This window comes from Giraffa tippelskirchi, chromosome 8 (assembly GCF_054371585.1).
Source record: "Giraffa tippelskirchi isolate mGirTip1 chromosome 8, T2T-mGirTip1v1.2.pri, whole genome shotgun sequence".
Taxonomy (NCBI): Eukaryota; Metazoa; Chordata; class Mammalia; order Artiodactyla; family Giraffidae; genus Giraffa; species Giraffa tippelskirchi.
Window position 1 is genome coordinate 61,244,128 of NC_137282.1, and position 25,938 is coordinate 61,270,065.

General features: G+C 53.5%; 2 protein-coding genes and 1 long non-coding RNA gene across 5 annotated transcripts; 1 reads left to right on the forward strand and 2 right to left on the reverse strand.

Moving 5' to 3' along the window:
• Positions 1-6,138: 6,138 nt before the first annotated feature.
• On the reverse strand, positions 6,139-10,735 carry LOC145518635 (uncharacterized). The gene is made up of 3 exons (XR_014063052.1): positions 10,221-10,735; positions 8,850-8,999; positions 6,139-8,425 (listed from the first exon to the last, which is right to left on the reverse strand). It is a non-coding gene; the product is annotated as an uncharacterized LOC145518635 (long non-coding RNA).
• A 1,187-nt stretch (positions 10,736-11,922) lies between these two features.
• LOC145517049 (uncharacterized) lies at positions 11,923-15,673 on the reverse strand. Its single transcript, XM_081519332.1, has 3 exons — positions 15,089-15,673; positions 14,780-14,912; positions 11,923-12,305 (listed from the first exon to the last, which is right to left on the reverse strand). Exons 1-3 carry the CDS (start codon positions 15,376-15,378, stop codon positions 11,931-11,933), a joined length of 798 nt encoding a protein of 265 aa, XP_081375458.1. The 5' UTR covers positions 15,379-15,673; the 3' UTR covers positions 11,923-11,930.
• Positions 15,674-16,082: 409 nt separating this feature from the next.
• Positions 16,083-24,911, forward strand: IRX2 (iroquois homeobox 2). 3 transcript variants are annotated; one of them, XM_081520867.1, is made up of 5 exons: positions 16,083-16,378; positions 17,712-18,117; positions 18,403-19,122; positions 19,890-19,964; positions 24,822-24,911. In XM_081520867.1, exons 1-4 carry the CDS (start codon positions 16,130-16,132, stop codon positions 19,940-19,942), a joined length of 1,428 nt encoding a protein of 475 aa, XP_081376993.1. In that variant the 5' UTR covers positions 16,083-16,129; the 3' UTR covers positions 19,943-19,964; positions 24,822-24,911. The 3 variants fall into 3 exon arrangements, with proteins under 3 accessions (XP_081376993.1, XP_081376992.1, XP_081376991.1); XM_081520866.1 differs by lacking the exon at positions 24,822-24,911 and adding an exon at positions 20,646-20,713; XM_081520865.1 differs by lacking the exon at positions 24,822-24,911 and having other exon boundaries at positions 19,890-20,713.
• Positions 24,912-25,938: the final 1,027 nt, after the last annotated feature.

The following is a 25,938-nucleotide window of genomic DNA, read 5'->3' on the forward strand; positions in this document are numbered from 1 at the left end:
GGGCAGCTCTTTGGGGATAAAACTGTGATGCTCTAATTTTATTATGTCTTTGGCCACACCATCAAGGTCTTGTAAGATCTTGAGCTTGCAAGACCCAGGAGTGAACCCACGCCCCCTGCAGTGGAAGCACGAGGTCCTAACCACTGGACTGACAAGGGCTTCCCGAAACTGTCATGCTTTTAAAAAATGAAAAGGAAAGCATGCTCTAAACCCTAGGAAGATCAGCATATCCTTCAGCAAACCTAAGAGAGAATGAGAACCCCCTAAGGACCAGCAATGATGAGGGGGTATTAGCATCTGAACGCGAGCGTGCCCTGGAGCACGTGGGATGCATCAGGAAAGCTGGTCACCACACGTGATTCTGCGTCACTTTAGATGTTGGCAGGAGGTTTGGACTCCTGTGTGGAAATCCCAGCCGTCTCTATTCTGCGTTATTTTAGAGATTACATAACCTGGTGGAGGTTGGCCTGTGTGTCTCTTCGCGTCTTCTGATGGTCACAAGTAGACACTCGGAGCTGCCATCTCTGCCCCATGGTGCCGCGTTCTTCTGCACAAATCCAGTGTGAGTGTGTGGAGCATGCCAGTGCCCCTACCCACTCCAGCTTCAGCTCGCTCTCCTGCAAACACTGGCGCAAACCCCCAGAGGGAAGAGACTAGGTCTCACTGACAGCCCCTTCCCACCCAGTCTGCAAGGAGCTCTGGTTGGGGTGGGGGAGCCCACGGGTGGTTCCTGACGTCCGCCACTGTCCACCAGCATGTAGTGCTGCCTGGGGAGTGGGGGGCTGCTTGCCCACCTCCTACCCCCAGGGCGCCTGCCCATTGAGCACTGTGATTTCTATTTTGAGCGCATCTCAAGACAAATCAGCTGGGAAGTGTGACAAACCACCTGTTCTCTTACCTTGATGTTGGCGTCGAGGGTAGCAGATTGGGGCGGAAGACAGGGTCACAGGCAGGAAACGCAGGAGGAGACCCATGTGCATGCTGGGGAAGTAGTGCATTTGCATACTCACCCTTGTGGCTCAGCTGGTAAACAATCTGCCTGCAATGTGGGAGACCTGGGTTCGATCTCTGGGTTGGGAAGATCCCCTGGAGAAGGGAAAGGCTACCCACTCCAGTATTCCGGCCTGGAGAATTCCATGGACTGTATACTGCATGGGGTGGCAAAGAGTCGGACATGACTGAAAGACTTTCACTTTCACACTTGCATTCTCACCCTCAGTTGAGCATAAACCCCGTGCAACCAGACCACTTTTTTTCTTACTCATAGTGGCATTCATAGAGGTGGGCCTAGTGGCTATTACTTTGAAGGTGTTTGTATCATCTCCTCAGGCTGCCCTACTGAAGTAGCAAGACTGAGCAGAGTAAAGAACAGGAATTTATTTTCACACCGCTCTGGAAGTCAGCAATCCAAGATCAGGGTGTCCACGAGGCTGCGTGGGTTGCCGTTTCCTTCTCCCATATGTCATGAGACATATAGGCCTGTAAAATCATTATGTAACCATGACCAAGAGGGGCAACAGAAGGGGCGGCAGAGGATAGGATGGTTGGATGGCATCACTGGCTCAACAGACATGAGTGAGCAAACCCCGGGAGACAGTGAAGGACAGGGAAGCCCGGCGTGCTGCAGTTCATGGGATCACAAAGAATCGGACATGACTTAGCAACTGAACAACAACTAACCATGACCAAGGGAAGGTTGGGCTTCCCTGGTGGTTCAGATGGTAAAGAATCCGCCCACAATGGGAGAGATCTAGGTTCGATCCCTGGATTGGGAAGATCCCCTGGAGGAGGGCATGGCAACCCACTCCAGTATTCCTTCCTGGAGAATTCCCATGGACAGAGGAGCCTGGTGGGTTACAGTCCATGGGGTCACAAAGAGTCAGACACGACTGAGCAACTAAGCACCCAGCACAAGGCAAGGTTGGTTTGACATTTGAAAGCTGCTTACTGTAATGCATCATATTAGTGGAATAAGTTTTTAAGTTATGTTTAATGAGTAGATACAGAAAAACAGTTTCCAAGAAAGTGCAGCTCCCCTCCATGCTTGAAAACTCTGGGCCACCTAGGAAAAGAGAGAAACTTTTCCAACTTAAGGACGTCTTCAGAACTTACAGCAGCATCGTGCTTAGTGAGGAAGGGCTGACCTTTCTAACTAGGGCCATGGCAAAACACTTCACACTTCTGCTGCATAATCCCAGGGGCGCTGGCTGGTGGGAGAAAGACAATGAGCAAACAAGCTGGAAAGGTTGAAATAAAACTTTATTTACAAAAGACATAATTGCTTATGTAGAAAAGTTGCAAAATTTACAGAAAGTACTATAACCAATAACCAAAGTAAACAAGATTGAAGAACATGTGGTCAATATACAAAAGTCACTTCTATTTCTAAATAAGTGATGTCAAAATATGTCACATAAAGGCATTCCCAATGGCTTAAATAAGTAAATTAAATGCTTAGTAATAACTTTAGGAAATCTTGTTCAAAATGTCTACACTAAAAACTATGAAAGATTCCTGAGAGAAATTTTTTGGGCTCAGTGGGAAAAGGCAAGGTTGGGGCGATTTGAGAGAGCAGCATTGAAACCTGCACGTTAACCATATGTAAAACAGATGAGCAGTGCGCGTTCCGTGCATGAAGCAGGGCCCCCAAAGCCGCTGCTCTGGGACAGCCTAGAGGGGTGGGAGCATTCAGGATGGGGATTCACACATATATACCTGTGGCCGATTCATGTTGATGTATGGCAAAAACCATCACAATATTGTAATTATTCTCCAGTTAAAATAATTTTTTAAAAAGCCTAAATAAAAAGAAAGGTATACTATATGTATGGGTTGAATAAGTCAATGTCTTTAAAAGAGCAGTTTTCCACAAATTGATCTATACTATCAATTAAGCTCCAATCAAACCCCATGGGGGTTTGTAGAAATTGAAGGACTAATTCAAAATTTACATGGAAATACAAAGGACTTCGAATTTCTGAAACAATTTTATGAAAGAAAAATAAAGCTAAAGAACATACTACATAATTTAAGATTTTCTGTAAAGAGATAAAAAACAAAACAATATGGTATTGAGCTAAGGACAGATCTGAAAGGGACATTGTTAAGAAGCCAGAAATACACCCACACTCAAATGGGCAATTGTTTTTTTTTTGCAAAAGTGCCAAGATAATTCACTGGATAAAATATAGTCTGCAATAACTGGCATGACATAACTACATACTAGATGGGAAAAAAATAATGTTGACTCTTACCACACATCATACACAAAAGTATTCCAAAATGAATCGTAATAGGTAAATGTAAGAGCTACAATCACAAAAATTGCAGAAGTTACATAGGAGAAAATTCCCATGACCTTGGATTAGGCAAAATTTCCTTAAAAGCGTGCGCGCACACACACACATATCAAAAGAAGAATTTTTGAAAATTGAATTTTATCAAAATGGGAAGTTTTGCTTGCTGAAAAACTCCATTAATAGAATAAAAAGAAATTGAAAATGCAAGGCACAGATTGGGAGAAGATACCTGGAAAGCATATATCCGAGAAAGGACTTGTGGCCAGAATATATAAAGAACTCTTATAACACAATAATTACAAGAAAATGCATTTTTAAAAATGAGCACAAGAATTGTACGGCCAGTTCAGAAAAGAAGGCACGCGATGGCCAAGGGCACACGAACAGATGAGCAACATCATTAGTCATTTGGAAAGTTCACCTTCAACCGTAATGAAATGGCCACTTTGTTCTGAAACGAACGTGCAGGGTTGTACCTCCGGGAGGTGACTGAGCTCCAACGCCGAGAGGTTGATGCCATGGAAAGGAGAATTTATGGCTCATATTTCACACATCAGGCTAGACAGCACGCTGAGGTTCTCCGAACAGTCTATCCAGTTGGGATGAGAATAAACGCAGTTACTGACAGTGACGTCTCAGGACAAAGCAGAACAGAGATCTGCCAGTTCCAGGAAAAACGGCGCCCTGTGCCCAGCGTCCCACGTCTTGGTGCCAGGTTGAAGCGGCGTCTTCTCCAGCAAGAAACAGCCTGGAGAAAGCCGCCAACCGCAGCACTAGAATAGAATGCCAGCTTGCAACAGCACACAAGTCCTTCACCAGGGCTCTGGTCGAGGGACTGTGATGCACCCCTGAAGGGAATACTATTCAGGTATTTTGGGGAAAATCAGGTATATGTGGGGAAAATCTCTAGAAAGGAATCCGTAGTAATCTCCTTGAGTTACTGTTAGGAAAACATAGCAAGTTTTGCAAGGATGTATGTAACCTGAGAAAGAAAGGGAGAGGATTTGTTGACTAATGGCCGTGAACGTGTGCGTGTGTTTGCTCACGTTTGCAAAAAGAAATCCTGCAAAGCCTTGTAGAAGCTAATGAGGGCGGAGAGGGACTGCTGGAGGGCAGGGGAAATGGAAAACAGGGCCAAGGCTGCACAGCACACGCTCCCTGACTCTTAACCACGCGAGTTATTGAACCCCAGAAGCGCAGTTCCGTCAAACGGAGGAAAGTCCTAACACTAACTTAGGACTGAAAAACAAATCTTTGTGTAAAACTAGTAACAGATGAAACACTATCTTCAAGTAATTTTGTATATTGTTTGGTGAATCCCAAGTGTGATATTTTCTAGACGTTAAATGATCTGCAAGGAAAATAAAAGCTGTACTCAGTGATTTATTGTTAGTAGTCATGCAGATATTTACAGTTTTGAAGCATTTATGTATATTTCACAACAAACCAAGTAAACGAAGACTAGTGAAAGAATCAAGAGTTTCATTATATGAGGAGAGATATAAAGAAACATTAAATATGAATTAAAATATGTGTGCTTATCTCAAATATAATTTATTGTCTATAATAATTCAGAATATATATATATATTTCTCAGACTAATGTAAAAATATATAAAAGTCAGAGATTTCAAAAGATAACATAAAAACATGCTTTTCTCATCTCATTATAGTATACACCCAATTCATCATACTTGTATGTAATTTTTTTAAATTGAAGTATATTTGATTTACAATGTGTTGATTTCAGGTGTAAAGCACAGTGACTCAGCTATATGTACATATGTGTGTGTGTGTGTGTGTGTGTGTGTGTGTGTGTGTGTGCGTGCTAAGTCACTTCAGTCGTGTCCAACTCTTTGCAACCCTGCCTGCAGCCCGCCAGGCTCCTCTGTCCATGGGATTCTCCGGGCAAGAATACTGGAGTGGGTTGCTATTCCCTCCTCCAGGGGATCTTCCTGCCCCAGGGATCAAACCTATGTCTGTTATGTCTCCTGCATTGATAGGCAGGTTCTTTACCACTAACACCACCTGGGAAGACGCCACATATACTTTTTCAGACTCTTTTCCATGAGAGGTTATTATAAGATATTGAGTATTGCTCCTTGTGCTATGTAGTAGGTTGTCTATCTGTTATGCATATATATTAGATTTGTTGATCCCAAACTTCCAATTTATCCCTCCCCAGCCCTGTATATAACTTTTAAAAAATCACCAAATACTTATAAAAGTCAAAACGCATACAGAAGGCAGTTCCTGGCTTTGCTTCTCCAGAGTGACGCTGCATCTCACCGTCCCCTTGTCACGTGCCCTGCCTGCCTGTGCTGAGCGGGCACCAGGCACCACGCTCTGAGCCCCGCGTCTCCTCCAGCTCGCATGCCTTAAAGGTCTCTGAAGACACAGGCACCAAGGTGCTGCCTCTCAGCATCCTGAGGATCCCAGTCCCTTTCTGTAAACACGGCCCCCTCTCTCGTACCCCCCTTAACTCCCCCACCTTGTCCCTGGCAGCCATCAGCCTATTCTCCCTTTCTAGACTTTTGTAATTTCAGAAATGTCCTCTTGGCAGAATCATGCAGTAAAGAAGCTTTGGCATCGGCTTTTGTCCCCCAGCCCCGTTCTCTGGAGATTTCATGCGAGTTGTGTGGACCAATAACTCGCTTCTACGGTCAGGCTTAGTTCCACCCACTGAAGGACATCTGGGCTGACTCCAGTTTCTGTTTGTTACAAATAAAGGTGCTGTGAACATCCGTGTACAGGGTTTGTGTGAACATAAGTTTCTGTTTCTCTGGGAACAATGCCCAGGAATGCAATCACCAGACTGCATGGTAGTTTCAACTTTAGTCTTTTTTTTCCTTTTAATTGATTTATTTTAATTGGAGGATAATTACTTTACAGTATTCTGACGGTTTTTGCCATGCATCATCATGAATCAGCCACAGGCATACATTTGTCCCCTCCATCCTGTACCCCCCCACACCCCTCCAGGTTGTCACAGAGCAGGGCAGTGGGGCCCTGGGTCATGCATCAAACTCGCACTGTTTACCTTTATAAGAAACTGCCCGACTAGTCCCCACGGTGGGTTCACCATGTTACACTCCCACCAGCAATGCATGAATGACCTTGTTTCTTTGCATTCTCAACTTTGATGTTATGGCTCCTTTATTTTCTTATTTTAGCCATCCTGATAGGTGCATATATTTCACAGTGCTTTTAATTTGCATTTCCTTGATGGCTAATGATGTTGAACACCTTTCATGTGAATATTTGCCATCTGTATATCCTCTCTGGTGAAATGTCTTTTGACCAAATTCTAATTGGATAGTTTTGTATTGTTTTGTTTTACTATTCGGCTTTGAGTATTCTTCATATATTCTAGATACTAGTTCTTTGTTGGATACATAATTTGCAAATATTTTCTGTCAGTCTGCATTCTTTTCATTCTTTCAGAGAATAAAATATTAATTCATGGATTCTACTTTTGGTGTCTAGTCTACAAATTCTTTGCCTTGTCATAGATCTTGAGATTTTTATCCTCTATTTTTCTAAAAGTTTCATAATTTGACATGTAAGTCTGTGATCCACATCTAGTTAATTTTTGGATCAGGTATGGGACTTGGGTTGGAGTTCATGTGTGTTTGTATGCACATGCTTGCTTGCTTGCTCAGTTGTGTCTGAATCTTTGTGGCCCCATGGACTGTAGCCCATCAGGCTCCTCTGTCCCTGGGATTTCCCAGGTGAGAATACTGGAATGGATCACCATTTCCTACTCTAGAGGATCTTCCTGACCCAGGTATCAAACCCCCCCCCCCCAGTCTCTCGCATCTCCTGCATTGACAGGTGGGTTCTTTACCACTGAGATAAGTGGGAAGTCCCACACACTTGCTTAGGAACGTTCAATTGGTCCAGCACCATTTGTTGAAAAGTCTAACTTTCCTCCATTGAATTGGTTTGCATCCTGTCAAAATAAGTCAGGAATATTTATACATGTTTGTTTCTGGGATTTTCTCTTCTTTTCCAGCGATGTAACGTCTTGGATCAGTCGGGTAGACTGATTCTTCCCACTTTATTCTTCTTTGTCAGAATTGTTTCATCCATCCTAAGATTCCTACCACTAAAAATAAATTTCAGAAGAAACTTCTCTGTTTCTATAAAACCTTTGCTAGGATCTAATTAGCTTTAAACAGTCCATCCCACTCTGAATTTTTCACTAACAGTATCATCAAAGTCTGGTTTGTTTTTGCTCAATTTCCTTTTTCAGGAATGTCTGTGTGCTGGGAAAGGCCCAGGTCACATGGGATGCAAAAACAAAAGCAAAAAATGCATGTTCGCTCTTCTCAAGGAATGCAAAGTTTGGGGCTGATTGCTAACTCAGGAATTTATTTTAAAACTGAAATGTTATTTTCAGTGTGCATACCTATTGGGCCTTAAAATTCAACATACCAATCCACCATACTTTACACTGAAGAGCCAGGGTTCCCGAGGTGTGATCAGATTTGCGTGGATCACTTGAGATCCAAGACACTCAGGTGCACAGAAAATGCCTAGGACGGAAGCAGGTGTGAAATGTAAGCACGCTCCGCGATTTTTCTGTTTCTGTCCCTCAGTATCCTGGGTACCTTTGAGAAGAAAAAGTGAGTAACCAAGAGCAAGCCATTCACCGCCTCAGTCTGTGAGTCCGTCAACACTTGTCTAGCACCCACGATGTGCCAGGCCTGGAGCCAGGGGTGGCGCTGAGGTCAGCAAACCATCACACCAGGACACCGGCAGTTCTGGCCGAGGCTCCACAGAGCCCCACGGCAGAGCGGTGACGGAGCCCCGTGGGCAGGACCTTTGCAAGCAGCAGAGACTGACGTGGAGGGGTGTGTGGCCGCAGGCAAAAAGGGCCAGTAGGCCAGGAGCCTGGGCAGAGAGCTAGTCGGGTTCGGGCAGCAGTCAGTCCCAAGGGCCTTCAACCGCATGGGCACAGGGAAGCCTTTGGACACACGGGGCTCCTCAGGAAGCGGCCCCCTCTCTGGGCCTGGCTCTGAGCAGGCTGAGGAATGGAATGAAACTCGGGGGGCTTCCGGAGCCTCTGCTGGCCAGGCTGCCGGCCCTCAGGCTGAGCAGGTCTGTGGGGAAGATCCAGGCCCTCTGGTCGAAACGGAGAGAAGGGAGAACAGAGTTAGAGACGTTTCTAGAAGCAGCCCAGGGGACAGACAGGCAGCCCAGGGGACAGACAGGCAGCCCAGGGGACAGACAGGCAGGGAGTGCTGTTCTGGAAGTCAGGAGGTGTGTGAGGGTGAGGGCTGTGGGGGCCTGGAGTCTGCTGGGGGAGCAGCCTTCCCCTCCCCTCTCTCCTCCTCTCTTCCAGGGTGCACCTTCTCCCTAGGCTGCCTCCCCCATCTTTCTGTCTCCCAGCAGCCCCCCTCTGTCTGATCTTGACTTGAATTTTCTAAGGCACCTTTACCGTGGGTGGAGAAAAGATGCAGACTTCCCCAAGGCAAAAGTGCCCCTCCCCAGAGACGTGAGCGGCCAGACCCCAAGAAGAGCCAGTGGCCACAAGTAAACCGCTCACCTGATGGGCCCAGGTGAGGAGCCTGGGGTCCCGTGGGTCGCGTCCTGCCCAGGAAGCCTGTCTCTCTCTGCCAGGTTCTGGATGATGCCCAATGACAGACACATCAGGGACAGTCTGTTCGGAGGTCAACACCACAAATCTAAGACTTATCTTTATATTTTGAAGGATGGGTTGGGTGGGGGGTGGGGGGAGGTGAAGCCAGGAAGAAAGAGACAAAAATGTACATTTTTGAGAAACTATTTTTAAGAAAGCACTCCTCAATTAGTTCCCTATACTTCTGCGCTATGACACTTCTTTTAAACGATAACACACATTCTTGTTTTAATTTTCAAAGTGTTAAATATTTCACATGCTAGGAATGTAGAGAGTGATAGAATCCATGTAACCGTCATCTCAAGTTAACAATGCCTGGTGACATTTGCAGCAGATAGATTTCTCAGAAACAAAGCATGACTACCAGCGTGGGCCCCCAGCCTCTCCTCAGGCACCCAGTGGGTCTGCAGCCAAGGGGAGAGGCCCCGCAGCCTCACTGCCACCCCCACCTGTAAACAGCATGCATATTGCTGGCTTGTTTTTCTTTTGTCAATTTCAGCAGCAGCAGCGAGCTGTCTGTATCCTTTTCTGAAAGTACTATTATTTTCCCCACCTCAACCTTATACCCCCAGGACTGGCTGGAGCAGGTGCACACAGTCTGGGGTGGTTCCCATCATCCCTGGGGAACACTCTGTTCCAGGGGACGTGCCCCGGACTGGGCTCTGCAGCCAGGCCTCCTCTGACTGCCATTTAGGACGCTTCCAGCCCTGCACTTTGCAGACAATGCTGCAAGGGCCGTGCCAGGGCTTGGTGCCCCCAGCCTGGCATTTTCTCAGCGGCAGACCATGAGGCAAGGGATCTGGGGGTCAGAGGGGTGGGCAGCTCCCGCTCTTTCAGGTGTGGCCAAATGTCTCCCTGATTCCTTGTAGCAGTTTCAGCTAGCACAGCACGGAGAGAGTGCCCGGTCTCCGCACACCCTGGGCCTTGTTGGGGGTCAAACAGTGGCATCTGACACACGGTATGATTTTCCCCATCAAGAACGAACGTGGGCCTCTGCGAACCTGCCGTTTAGGTTGTCCTCTGTGCGGAGGCTCCGCCTGCCTCCTTGGCCCATTTCTCGGGCGGGTGGCTTCACCTGCTGACCTTGGGAGCCCTTCCTGGTTCTGCAGGGCAGACTTTGCCATTTACAGGCGCTGTAAACCTTTCTCCCCAGGTCAGTGCCAGCAATTTCTGTTCAACTGAAGTTTTTTACTTTTAATGCAGTCAAATTTATCAAAACTTCCTTTCTACATTTCCGCCAGTATTAACAACAACAACAACAAAAAAGGCCTTCCTTACCCGCGGCTCTCCCACCCAGCTGCGTCAGAGTGTGTGCGCCTGACCACGCGCGGCGGAATCGCGGTCTGGGCGAACCCTTTGGGTGAAGAGTCAGCAGGCGGCTATGAAACGTGGCCCCGGACAAACGCCCTCTCTAGCCTCTCTCGTCTAATAAAAGTAATGGGCGGAACAGAGTTCCTTCTCCTCCGCTGTTTTCTTGCGAGCGAGGATCCTACCCGCTCCGGCCGGATCCGAGCGACGCTCCGGGTCTCTGCAGCCCCTGGGCGCGCTCACACCTGCGTGCACGTGCCGACCTGCGCTCTGGGGTGGAAAACGGGGAAAGCAAAGCGAGTAATGGAGAGGCTGAGGACAGTCTGGGCGTCGGTCGGGGTGGGGGGTGAGGGATGGGTGTGCGTGAGCTAACTTCTTCCAAAGGCTGTCTTGCAGAAACATTTAAAAGAAAAAAAGAAAAAGAAAAAAAAACGGACACCTCTCATCTGTTTCCACTCGCCTAGAGCAGCTCCCGCGGCGCGCGGACTTCCCTGGGCAGCGCGACTGTGCGCGCGCACGTGTGTGCGGGTCGGGGCGCCGGGCTGCGCGGCGGTGAACGCGGAGGGCAGAGCGCTCGCCCACACTGTCCTTCCAAACGATCGCCGACCGCTGAACGAGGGCGCTCGGGTCTTAGGGGCTCCGGAAGAGGGTCTCGGGTCACTGGGATCCTTCATCCCGTCCGCGGCGCGCGCACCGCCACCCCTCCGCGCACCCCCGCTCAGCCCTCCCGGCCGGGGACGCGGACGCCGGCGGGGATCTGGGCCCGGGGACGCGCGCACGGCTCGCCCAAAGGGGCTGAGGGTCGGGGTTCGCTGGGGGCAGGGAAGAGCCAGAGAGACGGGAGCGCGGGATGCGGAGAAGAGTCGAAGGATGCTGATTCCTGGGCCGCGGCGCGGGAGAAACTTCAGGAAGCGGGTCGGAGGCGGCGCGTCCGCGGAGAGGATGGGCCGTGTGCGGCCGCTGAACGCAACCGGGAAGGACACGTTAGCGGCCCGGAGACTTCTAGTCCTCCGACCTCAGGGGCTGGGCCGTGGTGCTAGAACCGGGTCGCCGGCTGAGCCCAGGACGTGCAGAAGAGCGCACCCCGGTCCAGGGCCCCCCTCCCGCGGCGCTGCCCGCGGGGCCCGAGGCCTTCGGGCCGGTGGAAACCCAGGGGCCGCGTCCGCGCTCCCCGTTCCCTGACTGCAGCGGCGGGGAACCCCTGGGCCTCGCCTCCCACGATGTTTTGCAGACACACGTGGCCGCATCAGAAGACCGTGTCAGAGCCTCGAAAGGCCAAAGAGTCCAGAGACCCGTGAGCGGCCTCAACCCCGCTTGGAAGGCACTCACGTTTTATTTGACTTAAACTTTGTACAATTTACAGCGAAGTGTTCCTGTTTCCCAAAAAAGGAAACGCAGACCCGGACTCGCGACTCTTCTTGCCAGTTTCTGATGCCACTCGCTCCTCAATCCCCCAGGAAAAGCGACACCAGAGGGGACAGGTGCCCTATAGGTGGAAACCACTCCCACTTCACACGGAACTTCACGAGGAGGAACCACGTAAAATGTGTCTTTTTAAATCTTAATTGACCCCCTAACCCCGGCACATCTACACGCTCCAAGATGGTACCTCTCTGCCCACCTAACTCTTACAAACTCCCAAGACAGGGCAAAAGGCGGGACGAGAGAGGCCGGGTTCGGCTAGGCTTTATTCAAACGCTCCAGTGTTGCTGTCCGTTTGCCCCGAATGCAATCGACGTGGGGGAGGCCGGACCGGGGCGCCCTCGGTGGCCGGGAACAGCGCCGGGCCCACCGCGGCGGGGACGAGGCGGCAGCCGCGAGCCACAGCGCCCCCTCGCCGCCCGCGCTCACGACTTCGGGCCGCGTCGCCGCTCGGCCTGCCCGCCTCCCGGGAGCCCCGGGGAAGGAGTGGTGGGCGCCTCGGTCCGCGCCGCCGCTGCTCTCTGAGGAGGACCTCGAGCCCCAGGCCGCCGTTTCCCAGAGCTCGGCCTCCAGGAAACCGCGGCTCCCGGAAACACGCGTGTCCACGCCGACTCGTTCCAAAAGCATCGGCCACTGTGGGGACAAGAAACAGAAATGCGACGGTGTTAGCCAATCCCTCCTTTTTATTTGTTGAATATGCACACCCGGGGCAAAGTAGGGGGGTGGAATCCACCATAAACCCGAAACCGAACTGCTCGGATCTGTCGCTCCTGTGAGCGCGCTTTCACGGCAGCCACCCGGTTCGCCTGCCCCCGGCTCTTTCTCTTCCATCCTAGTAACGAGGGCAACCGAAAGTGACAGAGGCCCAGTGTCCATCCGGACCCCGGCGATCCACAGGCCTGACGGCCTCCTCGCCCGTGAGCGGAGCATCCAGGTCCTGCTTCCCGAAAGCGGCGGCCGTGGGGCCCGGGCGCTCCCCGCGGTGACCCGAGACGCAGTTGCAGGATTCCAGGCCACCCTCGCGGGCGGCCGCGCGCCCAGCCATCGCGTCGAGCCTCCACACTTGCAGCCTGTTCTTTCGATTGAGTTTTTAGAAAAGAAGACCGAGCCAACTCTAAGAAAAGGGAAACTGATTTTATATATATATATATATATAATATATAAAATTAGAGATCTTTAAAGCGAAACGGAGTTTATACATCCCGATAACAATGCAGAGCGTAAGTGTTAATGTCTCTGCATAGGCATTTTAATTTGCTACAGTCACTACCAATAAAAACGGCATGTAGTGCGATTCGACTGTTTAATAGTGCAAGGTAGACGGCTTTTATTAGTAGCAGGCAGCAGTATGGAAAATGTAGATTTCAGTGGAGGAGTATAATTGCTGGGGGGAAAAAGCCACTCTGAGCAGAGACTGTCTTCCGGATCAGCTGCGCTGAGCTGCGGGCAGAGCGAGAGCCGGCAGCTCTTCCTGGAGAAGCACCCTGGGCGACGCGAGACCCTCCACAGCCACGTGCACATGTCTGGTTACACACTTAATTGATGTCAAAATCGAGTGTATCGGAGCTTATGCTCCCTGCTCCAAAGTGGGGATGTTTTTGTAATAATTCGCTGTTTTCTTTTCTGCCCCTGGCAGAGATCAAGCCCTGGGGGTGGGGGGTGGGGGATGGGGGGTGGGGGAATCGAGGGAGGGGGAAGAGAGGGCGGGGGGGAGGAGAGGGCGGGGGGGGGGGCCCAAATGCTAATGAGACAACAGCAGGAACTGGTCTTTAGAAATGGAAATACTCAGGCCAGTCCTCCTTGGAGATAAAAATTAAACCTGATTTTTTTTTTTCTTTTTTCACTTTAACTATGTAATTGGAAGCGAACCCAAGGCCTGGAACCTGATCTGGCGCTGTGAATGTTGGTCATCCGTCGTGTATCTTATCTTATTTCGGCCTCTTCCTGGCCGGATTCCCTCCCGGGAAGACCACGGATGCTGCGAACCCTGGGAAAAGCAGGCTCCATGGGGCTACTGCGGCCTCTGACTCTCCCCGTTTTCCTTTCCTTTTTAACGCGACAATAATTGATTTAAAATAACTGCCCTGAACTGAATCAGGGCGTCCTGCTTGGGGTCACAGGATTGCTGAAACTCACCTGCTGGGCCCTCGAGACGGGGTGGGGTGGGGTGGGGTGGGGTGGGGTGGGGTGGGGTGGGGGTGAGGGGCGGGGGAGTGTGTGTTTGGGGGTGAGGCTACTCGGCAAGTGTAGAGGGTGCAGGCTGGGGTTTGTGGGCGGCGCGGGGGCTCAGAGAGGAGAGCCGGTGATGGGTGGACAGGCGAGGGCGCAGTGGTTTGGGGGCGAGTGGGGAGGCGGCCCGGGTCAGGTGCCTGGACTTCGGCTACCGGGGGGCCACCGCCTACAGGCAGGGGAGGGTGGGCTCTGCTCAAGCCCGATCCTGCCGTTTACAGCCGGTCTCCTTGGATCTGGGGGAACGAAACACAGCCTCGAAGGTTCCGCAGGCTGTCAGGCCAGAGGCTGGAGCCTCCGGGTCCTCGCGCTGCAGCCGCGCCCCGCAAGGGGCCGCAGGGCGCCCGGGGTACCCAGCAGACCGAGACCCGAACGCGATCACCCTGGTCCCTCCGAGAGCTGCCCAACCAGCCGGGCTGGGAAGTGGGGTAGGGGGCTGGGGAGGGTAGAGGAGTGGGGGGGGGTAGGGTAGAGGGGTGAGAGGTGGGTAGGGAGTTGGGGGGAGGTGGGTAGGGGGTGGGGGGAGGTGGGTAGGGGGTGGGGGGCGTAGGTAGGGGACGGGGGAAGGAGAGGCTGCGGCCGGGAGCTCCGGCCTACCGCGTCCCCAACCCCAACCCCCGCCTCCGCAGGAAGAGGCACCTGTTGTGTTGACCACCGCCGGGGCCTCGCACGACTCGCCGCCCCGCCCCGTGCGCCCACTTCCTGAGCGCCCACCGGTGGCCCCATCCACCCTCCCCCCGCAGCCCTCCTCCGACGGCCCCGGTGGGGTAGGGTGGAGGAGGCCCGTGGAGAAGGGTGTTTGTGAGACTGGGTCCGGAGCCTTCTGCCGAGTGCCTCGCCGCTGGGCCCCGCGAGGCGGCCCCCGGGTCGCCTGTTACCTGTGCTACCTGGGCAGCCGCGTGCGCCGCCCGCGCCACCGGCCTGTGACTGTCTCGTCCCTTCCCGAGTGACAGTGAGGCTCCACGTCCTGCCAGAGGCGGTCTGTCCGGTGACGATCGCTTCCCCCGAGTGCTTTACAACACAAATCCGAAAGAGGCGTCAACTTATTAAAACAAAATGAAAAACCCTTTGGGGAGGCGGCAGCGTCCTGGAGAAGCACTGGAGGCCCGGGCTGAACCGCGTCCGAGAGCAGAGTCCTGACACCCAGGGCCCGCTGGCCACTGCGGACCTCGGGGCTGAGAGCTCACCTCAGGGCCCTCCTGGCGGCTCGCGACGAAAGCGCCCTGGATCCGGGTCCCGCGGGAACACGCCGGGGCGGCGCGGGGCCGGCAGCCAGCCGCGAGGCCCCGCGCGGAGCTTCGCCCCGTGCGGCAAGCAAGGACGGACCGGGGGAGGTGGGCGTGAGAGCAGCGCACGCCGCCCCCAGGAGGACCCGGGCCACGGTGCCCCACTCCCGAAGCATCATCCGTAGCTCCGACCCGGGCACAAGGGTCTGGCGCGCAGTCTGCGGCCGGTGAGGGGGGCCCGGGCCGTTCATTCCCCCCCACCCCCAAGTGGCTGCCGGCGGCCTCTGCCCAGGTCCTTGCGGGCCGAGCTGGGGGCGGGGCAGGGGGAGGGGGCAGAGTGGCGGGCGGGGGCGAGGGGGGCGGCCGGGAAGGTGGGGGACGCGCGGGCGGGTGCCGAGAGTCCGTGCGAGTGGGAAGGGGGCGCGCGCACTGCCCTGTGCGGCCGGGCTGCGGGCCGGGGGCTGGGGCTGCGCGAGAGGCGACTGAGCCACAAAAGCTTGCGCGTCCTGCCTCCCGCTCCCCCGCCCCTCCGCCCCTCCGCCCGCCCCTCCCCCGGCGTCCCCGCCCCTCCCCCGGCCGCGGCCCGGCGGCGGGAGCGGGCGGAGCCGGCGGAGCAGGGGAGGGGGCGGGCGCCCGAATATGCAGATGAGCCCGTGACGGACAGCTCCGCGTTCCAATGTCCCTCGGAAACTCGAGCGCTCCTTCCTCAACTCCTCACTCCCGACTCCAGACTCCCCCAAACCCCGACCGCCGGCCTGGCGCGCGGCTGCGCCCACCGGCTCCGAGCTGCCGCCGCCGCCAACGCCGCCGCCGCCGCCCCGCTGCCCCGCCGTTCCCCCGGCCCGCGGGGCCGCCCGGGCTAGTGCGCGGGTCGGCTTGCCTCGGCCGGCGGTCCCCGCGCCCGCCGCCGCCGCCTCGCGCCCCGGCCGGGCGTGGATGGAGGGCGCCGCGCGCCCTGCCCGCTGCTCGGCGTGACGCGGGCCCCCGCGCCCCGCGCCCACCATGTCCTACCCGCAGGGCTACCTGTACCAGGCGCCCGGCTCGCTGGCGCTGTATTCGTGCCCGGCGTACGGCGCGTCGGCGCTGGCGGCGCCGCGCAGCGAGGAGCTGGCGCGGTCGGCGTCGGGCTCGGCGTTCAGCCCCTACCCCGGCTCCGCGGCCTTCACCGCGCAGGCGGCCACCGGCTTCGGCAGCCCGCTGCAGTACTCCGCCGACGCCGCCGCCGCCGCCGCCGGCTTCCCGTCCTACATGGTAACCGAGCGCGGGCTGGCGGGCGGGGTCGCGGGATGCCGGGCGCAGAGACCCTGGTCTGTGATCGGCGAGCCGGGGGGCCGCGGAGAACGTGGCGTGGGAGGCGGCTCCGAAGTCGCGGAGTTGGGGCCGCGGCGCGGCTGGCGGGGACGAGAGGCGGGGCGGTCGGCGGCGACGTGCGGAGCGCGGGGCTCCGCGCGCCCTTCCCCTCGGCTGCCGAGGTCATCTCCCCGCGAGTCCGAGAAGTGCGACCCCGCTGGGTTCGGGACGGGATCTGGCCTGGGTGGCCCTCTTTCAGGCGCCGAAGCCGGGCGAGGAGTCTTGAGCGGGCCGGGGCTCGCTTCTTCCGGCGCGGGGAGCAAGGGTCGGCGCCCCTGGGGCCTCCGGGGCGATCGCCAAGAGCTGGGCACTTCCTCGCGGGGCTTGGGGTCACGGGGCTGGGTAAGGCAGCGGAGCCTCGGCGGCGGCTCCGGGGCCCAGCCGGGCCGCCCAGATCTTCGCCTTCATCTGCCCCACAGGCCCGTGCTTTAGAAAAACATGTCGGCCGGCGTGCGGCCCGCTAAGTGCCGCCTCGGTCCCCGCGCGCCGAGAGCAGCCCCCGCGTCTCGGACCCCCGGGCCGGCCCGCGCTCCTCGGGCTCTGCGGCCCGGCCAGGCCCGGAGGCTGGCAAAGCGCGTTTTAGACGCTGGAGGCCCGGACAGGGGGGCCTGGTGGCCACCTCCCGCCCTCGGCGGAATTCCAGAGCAGAGACCGGGTAGCCGGGGCCTCAGAGCTGGCTGTAGAAGTCTCGAATTTAAACGTTAAAGGCTGAATTAAAATGCTAATTGGCGCGTATTTGAAGAATTCGAAACCGTGACTGGCTTCGAGTTGCAAATTGGATTTGCTGAGCTTTAGAGCGGTGAATAGTGGCGCGGGGGCTCTGGGGTGTTTTTTTTTTAACCATTTAAGGGAGGGGAACAGGAGTAGGCGGCGGCGGCGACTCTTCACACCGGGAGAAATTCAGGTATCAAGCAGCGACCTGCGGGCCCGTGTGCGCGGGCCTGTCTGTGCGCTCCCGTACCGGCGGCTCAGGGGCATTTGGGGCCAGATGTGTCATTTTTAGGAAAATGAAATCGTTGGAAAATTTGGGAATAAAACCGCAGCGCTTTCCGAGATCCACAGCTGGCGTTCAACGACCCGCTGCGTCCTCCGGATCTGTTGCTGCGGGAAGGCGCAGCCCCAGCGCGGGGAGGCACCGTGGGAAAGGCGGCCGCGGGCGGGCGGAGGGGTCGCCGGGGCGCTGACGCCTGTCGGGCCCTCGGACGACCGCTCACCGGGCTCTTGTCGGTTGCAGGGCGCGCCGTACGACGCACACACGACCGGGATGACGGGCGCCATCAGCTACCACCCTTACGGCAGCGCGGCCTACCCGTACCAGCTCAACGACCCGGCCTACCGCAAGAACGCCACGCGGGACGCCACGGCCACGCTCAAGGCCTGGCTCAACGAGCACCGCAAGAACCCCTACCCCACCAAGGGCGAGAAGATCATGCTGGCCATCATCACCAAGATGACCCTCACGCAGGTCTCCACCTGGTTCGCCAACGCGCGCCGGCGCCTCAAGAAGGAAAACAAGATGACGTGGGCCCCCCGGAACAAAAGCGAGGACGAGGACGAGGACGAGGGCGACGCGGCGAGGGGCAAGGAGGAGAGTGCCGACAAGGCGCAGGAGGGCGCTGAGACGTCGGCGGAGGACGAAGGTGAGCGCGGCCGAGGCGGCGCAGGGGCGCCGGAGCCGCCTTCTTCCCAGGCGGGGCGCCGAGCTGAGGCCGGAGAGGAGGCCGCCCGCCCGGCGCTCCAGGCTCGGCCGCTTGGCGCCTCCGGGACCCAGCGAGAGCGCCTCCCGCTCGGAGCGCGCGAGCAGGGAGGTCAGGCTGCCTGGAGCACGCGGCCCGGGTGGGGTCGGGGTGAGGGATGGAGGGCGTGGGGACCGGTGGGCAGCGGGGCCCCGGGCGCCACAGACCGTGCCCCACGCGCCCCTGCAGGGATCAGCCTGCACGTGGACTCGCTCACCGACCACTCGTGCTCCGCCGAGTCGGACGGAGAGAAGCTGCCCCGCCGCGCCGGGGACCCCCTGTGCGAGTCGGGCTCGGAGTGCAAGGAGAAGTACGACGACCTGGAGGACGACGAGGACGAGGACGAGGACAGCGAGCGGGACCTGGCGCCGCCCAAGCCCGTGACCTCGTCGCCGCTCACCGGCGTGGAGGCGCCGCCGCTGCTGAGCCCCCCGCCGGAGGCCGCGCCTCGCGGGGGCGGGGGCGGCAAGACGCCCCTGGGCAGCCGGACGTCGCCGGGCGCGCCGCCGCCCGCCAGCAAGCCCAAGCTGTGGTCTCTGGCCGAGATCGCCACGTCGGACCTCAAGCAGCCGAGCCTGGGCCCGGGCTGCGCGCCGCCGGGGCTGCCCGCGGCCGCCGCGCCCGCCTCGAGCGGGGCGCCGCCGGGCGGCTCGCCCTACCCCGCGTCGCCGCTGCTCGGCCGCCACCTCTACTACACGTCGCCCTTCTACGGCAGCTACACAAACTACGGGAACTTGAACGCGGCGCTGCAGGGCCAGGGGCTGCTGCGGTACAACTCAGCGGCCGCGGCCCCTGGAGAGGCGCTGCACGCCGCGCCCAAGGCCGCCAGCGACGCGGGCAAGGCGGGCGCGCACCCGCTCCCGGAGCCCCACTACCGGCCCCCGGGCGGCGGCTACGAGCCCAAGAAAGGTAGGCGGCCCGCGGGGCCCCGGGGGCGGTGGGGAGGCGGCGGGTCCCGGCGGGCGGCTGGGGAAGGGAACCGGGCACCTGCAGGTCTGGCTGGGGAAGCTCTGTCGCTGAACCGGGAACGGGGAGTGGACGGCTTTGCACTCCCAAGTTAGAAGTGACGGGGGCCGGTGAAGACAGAAAGGGGGGGGCGGGCGTTCCTGCCTCGAGACCGCGACAGGACTGACCTCCTTAAGACTGACTTTTCATTTGATTTGTTATTATTCCTGTTGTTGGTATCGTCCTGACTGTTTTCGGTTTGGCAAATACAAATCGACGCCAAATGTAGCTTCCCTCTGGCGTCCTGAGCGTCAGCCTCGGCGCTTTCTGTCGGTTCCTAGTCTCAGCTCAATCTCCTTTTCTGCCTTCGGCTGCAAGGACATAAAGCCTTCTGCTTCCTCCCCGGGTCCTCCGGTTTTTAAATCTTCAGAACAGAAAACGAGAGTCCGTTTTCTCTCTCTTTCTTTGCATCACCTCTGTTGCTCCTAATGGAGGCTAGAGCCGATCAGACCTGTAAAAGGAGGTCAAGGGGGCAGAAAAGGCGGAAATGTGACGGGGGTGTGTCTCAGGCGGCGGGTGGTGGCGGGCACAGCCGGGTCCCCCAGACCGCTTGGGGGTTCAGGGGGAAGGGCACGGCTTGCTTGGGCGGCGCGGGGCTGGTGGCCGTGAGGCTGTCGGGAGGCAGATGGCTCTGGGGTCGGGTCTTGACTAACTGCCCCCTCCCCTGACAGATGCCAGCGAGGGCTGCACCGTGGTTGGTGGGGGCGTCCAGCCCTACCTATAGAAGGGCCGAGACAGCAATGCAAGTAAGTGGGCTCCCTGGGGTCCCCCCTCCCCACACCCCTTGCTGACCCTCCCGGCACCAATTGCCCAGCAAATTCGCTTAATGTGTGTTTCTTGCTTCTTGTCATGGGGTCTGAGGACAGAGCCTTACTTCTCTTTTTTTTCTTTCTTTGAGTGGGAGAGGATCATGCTCTTTTTGAGAGCTCCTCTTTTTTTTGCTCAAATTCTGCTTTTAAAAAAATCACTCCTTCAACTGGAATGTATTTATTGCACCACTGCTGCTGTTTTCTCTTTGGAAAAACAGATTCTTAAAATCTGGGTATTTGTATGCAATTTGGAACCTTAAAAAACTACACTAGACACACTTACCAGGCACTTGCTGTTGTGAGCTAGTGCTCCTGAAACTGGGGGTATCAGACCCCTTTCTAGATGACATTTGCAGTCAGACTGGAGAGACACAGAAATACTAATCTTTTATCAGGCCTGTCCCCGTGTCCAGATGGACTAGATAGGATCAGCAGTTTGCCTGGCTGACAGTAGTATCTCAAAAAGAAAACTACTTTACAAGTAGGCAAAATCACTCATCGCAGATCTGGAAGGCGGGCAAGAAGTGAAACCTTTTGAGGTGGACCCTTTTTAGAGTGTGGTGACACTGGCGGGGACTGAAGGATTTGGGATGACTTGGTTTTTCCCTTGGTCCACAGGTAGGTGTCACAATTGCTTTGGAAAAAAAAAAAGTCAGCAGGCCATTCTCTCCTCCCAAGTTCATAAATATACAGATATATATATATATATAAAATGACCTCTAAATCCGGACCGCATCTTGTGCCACTGTAAAAAGGAAGGATCCACAGGGCACTGCCAACCCACAGACTCTATCGGAGCAGACTTTTGTTGGACATACGTGAATTTGTTGGCATAGTATAGGTTCCCCAATGTATGTGTGACTTTTGAAAACAATCTTTTTTCTCAGGATATCTTGAATTGATCACTTCATTGCCACGGTATATATTCTATAGGTGTGATAGGATTTACTGTAAAATTTATTTGTAAAAGATGTACACAGTAGAAATAAAACGTGATTATAGAACTTGAGTACTTAAGAAGTGGAAACAAATTTGATATTTATTTTTATAATGATATAAAGCTTCTAGTAATTTATGCAAGTTGTATTGCAATGGAATCTAAACCTTTTGTAAATAAATTCTGCCTGGTTTTTATTTGAACATTGCTGGTTATACAATCTTTGTTGGTTGTTTAACAAGAATTCTTTACTAATTTATATCTTAAATTGTAAATAAAAACAAACTAGTCTACAACAATGTGGTGTTTGGGGCTCATTTGTCCTGGAAGAGTATTTGGGTAGGGAGCCCTGGGGATAGCAGCCCCTCCCCCCAAGGTGATCTGACCTCAGGCTTTTTAACGAAAATGTGTAAAATAATCCCTCCCTTCTGCTTCTGCAAGAAGGCAGAGGCAAGAGCAGTACACAGTAGGGAGATACGCATGGTTTTACTTTATTTATATACACATGCATTGTAAGAAAATCTGGACTTTGTGTTCTGAATATGCAAATGGCTTGTTAGTGTACATTTAAAAAACTTGGCGAAATAAAATGATCTGATACCCCATGTATTAGGATCCATTGGACATTTATTTCTGGGCTTACTGAACCTCCTCAGTAACTGGAGTATTGTGAGTGGATAATATGGCGTATAAATTATGCCCCCTCCATAAATTATTGAGTGAAATAATTTGTTTATTGTTTATTTGAATTATCCAGATTGGTATAGATTACTCAGATTTGTTGAATGACTTCTTAACTCTCCTTTTCATATAACTCACGTTAAACACAAGGTGGAAATCTGGGGAGGAGAGATTTATTTTCCTTTCAGTGGCTTTTAGCCTTACCCTGGGGGGAAAGAAAAGTTTAAAGAACCCTAGACTATTGCCTCCTTATTGTGTGACTCACTACCTAATTCTAGGACAAGGCTACCATTTGTAGTCAAGGAACATATTCCCTTTGATTAGTATCATAAAAGCAGTGAAACTGTCACTTTAATTTTCAGCAAAATTATATGGATACCCATATAATATAATTTCAGAAAAGAAATGAACAATCATTTATTTCCTCTCCAAAGATAAATTGAGTGAATATAACTTACAGTTATAAAACAAGAATAATAGCTTCTTAGATTGCCCTTTAATCAATCATACACTTATTTTTCAAGAGGTTCATCTATTTTATTCCATGATTAATAATGTTGCAGCCTGAGAGCATTATTGGATCCCAGCGGGGGTCGGCCCGGATGCTTTTAGCTGCTTTGGAATGGTCAGTTGGGGTTCATTATGGGCTGATATTGAACAATTTATAAAATCTTGTCTAAACATCTGCCGGCTCTGATAGGCCGATGTGTCTGAGGATGGGAAATTGCCGGACCAGTTGATATTGACAAACGGATCTCTCTCCAGTGGCTTTTTGTGCCGTAGAAATTAGTGGCCTCTTGCTGGGGTCTTGTTAGAAAGGGTATTTGAAAGGAATCTTAGATACTTGAGGCAAAGCTGGGCGGCTGTGAACTGGTCACAGAACCCTCCTGTCATGGGGTCTGACTGCCCAGGGAGGCACAGACCAGGGCTGCGGTGTTCTGCTCCTTGTCGGGCATTCTGTTGGCTTGGAGTAGATAAGCGATCGGAGGTTAGCAGAAAGCGAATCTTTGCGGGTAGAGAACTATTTTATCCTCCTTACTGCCTCCCCTAGTAGGAAACCTGGACATGTTTGGAGTCGAGTTATTTCTTGGCGACAGGGAAGATTTTTCAAGTGGGAAGCCTGGTTGCTCTGTGGCAGCCTGTCTGGAGGAAAACAGATTCGAGTCTGTGCACATAAAAGGGAGCTCCTTTGCCTGTTTTTGTTTCAGATGGAACCTTTGTGGAATTACTGTGAGGATAATGATTTTCCCTCCAGATAGCATTTGACATTGCAGTCTGAAGATGTTAAGTGGTTTTGCTTTTATTAACATTAGCCATATTTCCTAAATCAGCAGAGAATCCAACGCCCATGACAGCAATATTTCCTATATGTGATATTCTAATTTGAATATTTGAAGACTTCGGTGAAAAGTATGCAAGTTAACAATATTTAACAAATAAGCACTAAAAGACCATGCCCCCTGATGAAGATCGATAGTGACAGCACTCAGGTTCTTGGAGAAGGACGAAACCAAGTAAAAACTGATCTCCCTGCATATGTTCAGAAACTGAAGCCTAGATGAAAACTGCCTCCCTTTGGAACAGAAGATTGTTTTACCTGGATACACGATCCCTGATCCCTTCGCTGCACACACACGCACACACACACACACACACACACACCCCAGACCTTCTCCTCAGGGACAACCTGCACCTTTCAATTGGTGCAAACTCAGAGCAGCTCGGGAGATTAGCCCAGACTAACGAATCCTCTTTGATGTTTATACGCCCAACAAATTATCAAAGATTTCCAAAGCTTACCCACCCTGCCACCTGACCTGAATTTCTTTCGGGAAAACTTGATTTTTTTAAAATGTATGCTAAGCACAGAAAACCTGCAGGTGTTTAGGGGGATCTTTTCTAAGGAAATGCAGAGTGCGTTTGAAGGTTTCTCCGTTGCAGATCTTTAGGGAAGATGAGGGAGAAACAGAGCCCTTCTGAGGGAAGGGGTTACTGTGTGTGATTTCTCTCTTCTGCTTTAAAATTCAGCTAATCAAACATTACGTCCCGGCCCACGGAGACTTGAGCAGACGTTAGCGGAGGCCGGGGAGAGGGAGGCGCGCGCGGCGGCAAGCGCGGGGCCGTGGGGACTCAGGATGGAGCCCGCTCGGTCCGGCCCGCCGGCCTCTGCCCCGCGCAGCCCGGGCTGCGTTAAAGCCGACTTATGGGAATTCGCGCTTTAATCTCAGGTGGGCCCCGGGGGCCGGGCAGACAGCGAGCCGGGGCGCTAGTCCCGAGGCCGCTGCCTTCCGCGCCCGTCAAATGTCAACATTTGTTCCCAATAAAAGAGTTATTGTTTCTGCAAAGCTGCTGCGCAACTGCCTTTGAAACTTGAAAAGAACTTCATCCACCGTTGTCTGCGGCCAGGCGGCAGGGCCGGCGGAGAGTAAAGGACCGGGGCTCCGCGCAGCCCGCGCCGCCGCCGCCGCCGAGCTGGTCCAGGAGGCGGCGAGCAGCCGGTCCCCGCGAGGCCCGCCCCGCACGTGTCCAGCCGGCACCTGCGGGCCTGGCCCGTGCGTGCCACTGCTCGTTTCAGGGTCATCTCACACCGCATCGAGCTATTATCAAAGAGGTTAAGAGTCAATTCGATCTTATATTTCTTGAACGGGACAGAAAATATGCCCTAAACTTTCTCTGCTCAAGTCGAAGTAAAAAGTCAACCGTTTGCCAAAATCATCCAAAGCCATTTGTCTGTGAAGTCAGAGCATCACTTTCAAGTGTAAATAAAAGGCTGGATTATTACAAAGTTCCTCCAAGTAACAGTCTCCAATGATCACCCACCATATAATTTTCCTTTAGTTCCCCAGTGCATTGACAATCCCAAGGAAAGCGTTCATTTTAACCCCCAAATTAAGGACATAAATAGGCCCATTAAATATGTGTTTTTACACTGCTTTTAAAAAACAACATTGTAAACACTTAAAAAATGTGTTAACTCAAGAGGCAGTCTTGGGAACAATACACAACAGTCTGTGATATGTGGATATTATGATTAACAGCATTTGAATTTCTACAAATCGCAAAGGGGACATGTCCCTTTGATGTATTTGCAAACCTTTATGTAAGTGACAAATCCCTACAGATATTTTAAAGGCTTATTATAAGGAGAAGTAATCTATGACAATATAATTTTCCAGTTGCTGGAAATTACTTTCTATTGGCCGTAATGAAAGCACACACCAGCCCTCCCCTGCGCTTGGGCTGGAAGGCAAGGAAGCTGGTGTTTGATGCTGTGCACTTGGACATCGGGCCTTGGTAAGTAAGAGAGAAAGCACTCCCACCCCGGGTTAGGGAAGCAAATATACCCCCTTCTGCACGCCCCACTCTGCTCTTTCACCTATGTCTCCTGCAAACCGAGGGATGTTGTCTTAGCTGGCACCTTCACCCTCCACCCTCCAGGCAGAGGACGGGCTTCTGTTCCCTCTGCTGAGGGCAGCGTGTTCACGCTCTTTCTAAGAAAGATAAAAACTGAAGTTATTAGGAGGGAGGATTCAATACAATGCAAATAGGATGAGTTAGGAAACCCAAGGACTGTTCTTTTGCAATCCCAGGTAAAAGGAAAAAGGAAGAATGATCTTTGTTTAAGGGTGGCTCCAAGATAATAAGGAAAGGCTTTTTAAAAAGGCGTCCCCATGTTAGTCTGTTCTGGATGGAACTGAAAACAAATTAAATGGAAGGTTCTTAAAGAAGCAAGTGGGAGGCTTGGGGCTGCCTCCAGTGGCCCAGCGGTGGAGCTTGGTAGGCAGTGCCCAGGGGAAGGAGCGGAGTAACAGGACATCACTCGGGGTTTTGTGGGGGAGATAAATTGGCAATTGATTGTGTGTAAGTCCTGATCAATTATTAACCATTAGCGTCAACAACACAGTTATAATTACCTTGGTTATTTTAAAGGCTTTTTTTTCATTTCTCTGATCACATAATTAAGTTAATGCTCTTGAGGAATGATTCAGAGGGGAGATGATCAGACCAGGCCCCTCCTGTTGGTGACCTTTGGGGAAAACATTCACTGCTTTCCTTGTCAGAAACCCCCTCTCTGCCTCCATTCTACTTCAGGCACTTTTTTTTCCCCCCTAACTCTGCCATAAATAATGATTGTGCAGGAAAAGGGGGAAATGACAAACAAATAGAGCACAGCTGGGATTAGTAAGGCTGATCAAAGTTAGTGGGGCTGGGACTGCTCTCCACCACAGGTCTAAGGCCCATAAAGGTGCCAGCAGTTCCAGCTTTTTCCCTCCAAGATCAAGAGAAAGGGCA

Coding starts and splice junctions, on each gene's coding strand:
- LOC145517049 (XM_081519332.1), bottom strand. CDS start 15,378: ATGAACGGCCCGGGCCCCCCTCACCGGCCGCAGACTGCGCGCCAGACC. Junction 14,913..15,088: donor GCCGCCAGGAGGGCCCTGAG/GTGAGCTCTCAG, acceptor TGTGTTGTAAAG/CACTCGGGGGAAGCGATCGT. Junction 12,306..14,779: donor CGGCTGCCCAGGTAGCACAG/GTAACAGGCGAC, acceptor TTGTCCCCACAG/TGGCCGATGCTTTTGGAACG.
- IRX2 (XM_081520867.1), top strand. CDS start 16,130: ATGTCCTACCCGCAGGGCTACCTGTACCAGGCGCCCGGCTCGCTGGCG. Junction 16,379..17,711: donor CCGGCTTCCCGTCCTACATG/GTAACCGAGCGC, acceptor TGTCGGTTGCAG/GGCGCGCCGTACGACGCACA. Junction 18,118..18,402: donor GACGTCGGCGGAGGACGAAG/GTGAGCGCGGCC, acceptor GCGCCCCTGCAG/GGATCAGCCTGCACGTGGAC.